Below are 6160 nucleotides of genomic sequence, written 5' to 3'. Positions count from 1 at the left end.
AGCAATGATACTGTGAATACTATACTTATATATGAGGGGGCCTAGAACTTAAATATTTGCATACACATCAGATCAACTTACGATTGCCATTTGCGACTCTTTCTCTTTTTTTAAGAAGGTGAATGAGTAAATAATAGTAACAAAAAAGCAAGCATGCTTAAGTTAAAGGCTTTGCTTGTGGTTTTGATAGTTTGCTACAGTACTGGTGTATGAAAGGAAATCAAATTATTTAACCAACTATATTTCTATTCATACACAACTATTATTTCTAGTAAGCAACCCCACAAACTGTTTCCACAATATAAAATACAGTGAAACAGCAATGAAACGAACTTCTTTAATCGCTGCATTTGATAAACACCAGAAGTACATCAATGTGATAAACTTTCAGTTATAAATGATTAACTGTATCTATAACATTAAAAAAAAATCTGATAGACTATGTCATTTCATGACAGGACTAGTATGGGACTTCGTTTTTCCCAATTCTGTTCTATGCTTCATTTTTAAAAATAAGCTCTTTAAGCCCGCAAAGATGCAAACTGGTGATAGAATGAATTTGTCACCCTTTTAAGTAGATAAAAAAGGACAATCTCTGCCGATTATTCCAGGTATGTATTCTACCTCGATCATTGTTTATGCCTGGTAAGTCATGCCAGCAAGGCCCACTCAGATAAAAAGATATTTGAAGTCTTTTGTACATAGGTAAGTTGTTTTCTGCGGTCAAATCCCAAAAGGCTTTGCAAAATTTCAGTTGGTCAGGTGAGCCAAGAACTTTCTAGAACTTCCAATGAGCTTTCTGGCCCTGCAGGAGTCCTTAGGTTAAGAGTTATGCATAAACACCCTAAGGAAATTGAAATGAGCAATTTCTTTATTTCACTAGGGTAAGTTCAGATCCCTCATTGTATTCATTCTGATAACTCTTTTCAGAGGCAGGTAAGGGGCAGGCTCATTAGTAATGCTGCCCAGATAAGGGCAGGAGGCTCTGTGGCCTGCCCAGGGACAGACTGTCCAGCAGCTGGCATCTGACACCTGACAAGGGGCCCATCTATTGGTCCTGAACACAGGAGCCACTGAAACTGCTTTTTGATGGGCTTGTTTATTTTCCACTTTTCTGTTATTGAAATAGAAGTGGAAATCTGCTTTCAAAGATCAGCCTATCAGCATCTCCTTGCTTGCTCGCCTGACCTTCAGGCGGTGCAGCTGCCCGAAGTGAGTTAAAAATGGACTGTCAAGCTGGCTTTAATTTCTGCTGCTCTGCCTCCCAATGTCCTCCCACTGCTCTGTTTATCACACCCTCCTCACCCCTTCTGTTGTTGTGTTTCTTCCTGAGAGATTTAAGCCTGGACAGCTGAAACTGCCTTTCAAGGCCCTCACCTGCAGATCCTTCTACACCTAATCCTGCAGGGCGGGGAGCCAACCCTGGAACCTCTACTCTCGAAACAAACAACCCTCCCCCCGGGCATCTCCCCGTTTTCATCCCTTGCCCATCCCACACTCGCTGGGAATACCAGACCGGCTCCTGCTGGCACACCCAAGCGGGAAAAGGGTGCCTTAGTAACTGCGGAAGAAGAAATTAAGGTTTGGCCTCTGGCTAGTGGGTCGTGCCAGGGGACTGACTCCTTTCAGGGCTCCTCTGCCCTGTGTGCTCCCGTTGAAAACTGCCCTGGAGCTCGGCAGGGACTGTCCCCAGCAGGATGCAGGCCTCCTTATCTTCATCGCCTCCGGCCTCTCCCAGGCCTCGAGGGGCCTCGTTCCTCCCAATGGGGCTCCCCGGGAACTTGTGCCTCTGGCGATGACGATTGCTCCCCACGACGGGGCGGGAGGAGGAAGTAGCTAAGATCCCGCTAATGGTTTTGTTTAGTCCTTGGCAAACTCCCCAGTTCGAGCTGCCCGTGCGCTGGGGCTACGTCTAATTAGGGGAGCGCCAGGCCCCCCTCCCCGCGGAGAAAGCGAATCAGTCACAGAGGTGACGCCACGAGGGCTGCAACGCTGGGCGAGAAAGTCAGCCCTGACCGCGTGCAGGAGAGGAGGATGCAGGAACCCGGGATGCGGGGCAGCGTAGACTGGGTTGGAGGCCAGAACCGGGCGCAAAAACGATGCTCATTGAACAGCGAATGGGACTTAAGCCCAGGGTTCCGATGGCACAGCAAAGGCTCAGGTCGCGGCCTTAGAACGAGGGCATGCAGCTTCCCGCTGCCCCGACGGCGCGGGCGCGGTGGCGCGGGGGGGGGGGGTCGCACCCCGAATCCGGGCCAGTGGCGCAGGCGGCGGCCAGCAGTTGCGGTCACGGCGACCGCGGCCTACCCAGAAAACAGCACGTGTCCGCCCTGCCCCACCGGGCTCATCCTCCCCTGCCGGCGGCCCGCCCCGCCCGGAGTGCAGGGGCTGAAACGCGACCGGCCTGGGCAGGGGCGGGGCGGGGCGGGGAGCGCCGGCCGTATAAAGCGCTGCCGCCGGGCCCTGCTGCTCGGTGGGGCGGCGCTGGGTGGCAGGGGCGCGAGCCGGCGTCCGTCCCCGCTGGGCTCTGCAGGTCCCTGAGCCCCCCCGGGACGGGGACTCCGGACGGTGTCCCCGCCTCTGTTTACCCCACGGCACTGCCAGCGAGCGCGTCCGCTCCCGGAACCCCTGCAGGTGAGCGACCCCGCGGTCCGGCGTGGGGAGCGGGGCAGGGAGGCGCCCCGGCGGGGCAAGTGGCTTCCAAGTTTTGCAAACTTTTGCGCTAGTTTCCGGTCGGGGCTGTAGTGGCGTCTCCGCCCGCGGGCTTCGTGAACTCGAGCTGCAGAGGCCGGTGGCCCCTTTGGAGCAGGAGTCGCAGCTAGTTCGCTCCGGCAGCGCCCGGCGCTGTAGGAGCCCCTGCACGCCTCGCCTCTTTGCAAACTTCCTTCTCGCCTCCTTTTTTTTTCCCAGCGCCCCAGAAAGGCCGTTCCGCCCCGCGAGGGAAACGGAGCCGTTGACCATGGTTGCGACGGGCAGCGTGAGCACTAAGAACCCGGCCAGCATCTCGGAGCTGCTGGGCCGCGGCGGCCACCCCGGGAGCCTGCTGAGCGGTGAGTGCCCGCCCGCCTCTGCCCTGCGGGGCTCCGCGCCCCTGGTGGATCTGGGACGTGCGACTCCGCCCTCTTCCTCGATGTCGGGACTGGGCTGTGCAATCCATCTCAAGAGACCCCCTTTCCAAATTTTCCAGCATGTTCTGTTCCTGATGGTGAGAAACAAAAGCAACAAAAATAAAATACCCGAGGGCCGCATCATGCTAGTCTACTGCCAGTGGGCTCTTTGGGATAAAGTTCCTCGTTCTGCATGAGTGTGAAGTGTGCAGTTGTGTGTGTTTTAACAAATGTATTCACCCCTGTAACCGGAACCACCCCCCAAAATCCCCGTGTCCCATTCGCCATCAGTTCTCCGCCCTCCCCTGACCCCAGAGAATCACTGATCTCATTTTTGTCACTGTAAGTTAGTTTTGCCTTTTAGAACCTCAAAAAAGTGGAATCATACAGATTGAACTCTTTGGTATCTGGTTTCTTGCGCGCAAACTAGTGTTTTTGAGATACTTCCATGTTGTGTCTTTTATCAGTGTGTTCCTTTTTATTACTGAGTAGGATTCTATTTGTGGTTACACCCGTTATTCCATTTTTAATGGAAGAAGGAACTTTTCAACAGCGGTGTCGCTGGATTCCCTGTCATTTGCAATTGTAAACAGCAGTTTCTAAGGTGTCCCACTGCTCTGCCACTGAAGAGCTGTGTGAGCTCTTTGGGCCTCCCTCCTTTAGAAGGTGAAGTGGTCCGTGACCTAATTTACCTGCCAGAATTCTAACATTCTCTCTTCAACCTGGATAAAATATGGAGCCTTTCTAGTTCAGAGTGCATTTGTTCCATTTAGTTGTAAATAAAATGATCTAAGTGAATACACGAAGGTAAAGTAAGCTCAGGGAGGGGAGGCTGGCAGGGCCGTCTGCCTGTGCCCTGCTCCTTTGACCCTGTGTGGGGCATGGCATCCTGCCAAGCAGTAGGATTAATTTGGGAGGTAGGTAACCAAATGCAGAGCTATCTCTTTTCCTTTGAGCAAATCTAATTTTGTTTCCCTAGGACTATTTTGTTTTGCTTGGCTAAGAAGAACTACCCAGTGAGTTATAAATATCCTCATGGATCTCAAAGGGCTTCTCTTTGAGCAATTTTTAATCAAAGAGGTTAAAGCTAAAATTGGGATCTACGGGCTATTCTAAAGAAAGACACAAATTTGATAGATCTTTAATAGAGCTCATCGGGCTCATGATGGGCCCACTTAAGAACAATAGCAAAACGTCTGTATTTTACAATACATGTATTTCTACAGGTAGAAAGCAACAGTCCCTCAATCCTAAAAAAAAAAAAAAAAAAAAAAATTACAACCGTTTTTAGTCTCAAAGTGATGCATATTTTCTGTAAAAATTAGAAAACCACCATGAGCAAGCAGGCAAGAAAGAAAAGAAAATCGCTAATGATCTGAGCTAAGCACAAGTAGATCTTTGATGAATAGTCTTTAAGATGGTGTGTGTACATATATATAAATTTAAAGAAAAATGGCTATATTCTATCCACCCTATCATCAAAACCTTTATTTCACAGATGAACTTTAATTCTTGAGAGGTTAAATGTTCCGTTGTGTTACCTAGCTAGTTAACAGCAAAGTGAGGTCAGCTGACTCTCAAACGAATATTAGAAACAGGCAGACATGCTGGATGGTGGTAATGAATGTTGCTATCTCGGTGTGTTTTTTCTACTCCTGGACGTTTTATTTTCATTATCTAAAAAGAAAATTTCCTTTCCTACAGATTTTGACTACTGGGATTATGTCGTTCCTGAACCCAACCTTAACGAGGTAATATTTGAGGAGACGACTTGCCAGAATTTGGTTAAAATGCTGGAGAACTGTCTGTCCAAATCCAAGCAAACGAAACTTGGTTGCTCAAAGGTCCTCGTCCCCGATAAACTGACCCAGAGGATTGCTCAGGATGTCCTACGGCTGTCCTCCACGGAGCCCTGCGGCCTGCGAGGTTGTGTTCTCCACGTGAACTTGGAAATCGAAAATGTGTGTAAAAAGCTGGATAGGATCGTGTGCGATTCTAGCGTGGTGCCTACTTTTGAGCTGACGCTTGTGTTCAAGCAGGAGAACTGCTCGTGGCCTAGCTTGAGGGACTTTTTCTTTAGTAGAGGTCGCTTCTCATCCGGCCTCAGGCGAACTCTGATTCTCAGCTCAGGATTTCGACTTGTTAAGAAAAAACTTTACTCACTAATTGGAACCACAGTCATTGAAGAGTGCTAAAAACAAAAAATTTAAAAAGATCCTTCCATGATTGGGTAATAAAACAAAGCAGCTAGTCGATTAAACTGATCCGTAGCTTTCCCCATGTGCCCTCAGTAAGAAACCCAAATGTGGCCCATCTTTGTGTTTCACATTTATGGCAACTACAGCTAACGGGCTGACATTGTGGCCTTGGAGAAATGACCCAGGAGAGTGTCCATTTTCTGCATATATCATGTTTTTTTACAGAATGGAATGGAATAAGGAAGGAAAAGAAGCCATCCCTTTCAGATTTGTATTTGACTCCACACCTTTGCTCGGGGGGTCTTGCTAATAGACTGTACAAATCAGATTGGCCTACTTTGATTTTCATATGGCTTTTCTTCCTGTAAGTTCTCAAAGTGATCCTTCCAATCACAGACTCTTACTAAATGATGCTCATCAAAACTTCCAGAAGCCCACACTACCAGTTTCCTGCTCAAATTTGAAGGGTTCTTAGACAGGAGGGTAGAATGAAGTGGGTGAGTTTAATTCAAACTTAACCGGAGGTAAGAGCGAATGAGAAATATCACAGTGGCGACCGAACTACGTCACTGTCCTTTGTGTCCTCCATGTTTCAAAGCGGGGACAAAAGCTTGAGCTGCCCTTGTAGCTACCATGGTATTGTTTTAGATAACTTTATGGTACGACATAAGCCCAGTTTTCCTAGTTCTCAAGTATTGAATGCTATCTTTAAACAGAAAAATGGAAAAATGTTGAGCTGATTTTTTTGCATGTAGTTGATCACTTTTCCACTGAGTGAATGATGAATGCCTGTGACGATGGCAAGTGAGGTCACAGGCCCAGTCCCTTTCTGATTCTTTTGGCCATCTGGCTTCT

The 6160-nt window shown here is 48.6% G+C and overlaps 1 protein-coding gene across 1 annotated transcript; it reads left to right on the top strand.

Moving 5' to 3' along the window:
* Positions 1–2828: 2828 nt before the first annotated feature.
* On the top strand, positions 2829–5533 carry DDIT4L (DNA-damage-inducible transcript 4-like). The gene is made up of 2 exons (XM_012641085.1): positions 2829–3050; positions 4812–5533. Exons 1-2 carry the CDS (start codon positions 2960–2962, stop codon positions 5300–5302), a joined length of 582 nt encoding a protein of 193 aa, XP_012496539.1. The 5' UTR covers positions 2829–2959; the 3' UTR covers positions 5303–5533.
* The last annotated feature ends 627 nt before the right edge of the window (positions 5534–6160 follow it).

The sequence above is a fragment of the Propithecus coquereli genome, unplaced genomic scaffold (assembly GCF_000956105.1).
Source record: "Propithecus coquereli isolate 6110/MARCELLA unplaced genomic scaffold, Pcoq_1.0 Scaffold161, whole genome shotgun sequence".
Classification (NCBI taxonomy): Eukaryota; Metazoa; Chordata; class Mammalia; order Primates; family Indriidae; genus Propithecus; species Propithecus coquereli.
This window is presented reverse-complemented; position numbering and strand designations above follow the sequence as displayed.

Bases quoted from the DNA above. Each gene is read 5' to 3' on its own strand.
- DDIT4L (XM_012641085.1), top strand. From the start codon at position 2,960: ATGGTTGCGACGGGCAGCGTGAGCACTAAGAACCCGGCCAGCATCTCG. The intron at 3,051-4,811 runs GTGAGTGCCCGC...CCTTTCCTACAG, and splicing joins CCCCGGGAGCCTGCTGAGCG to ATTTTGACTACTGGGATTAT.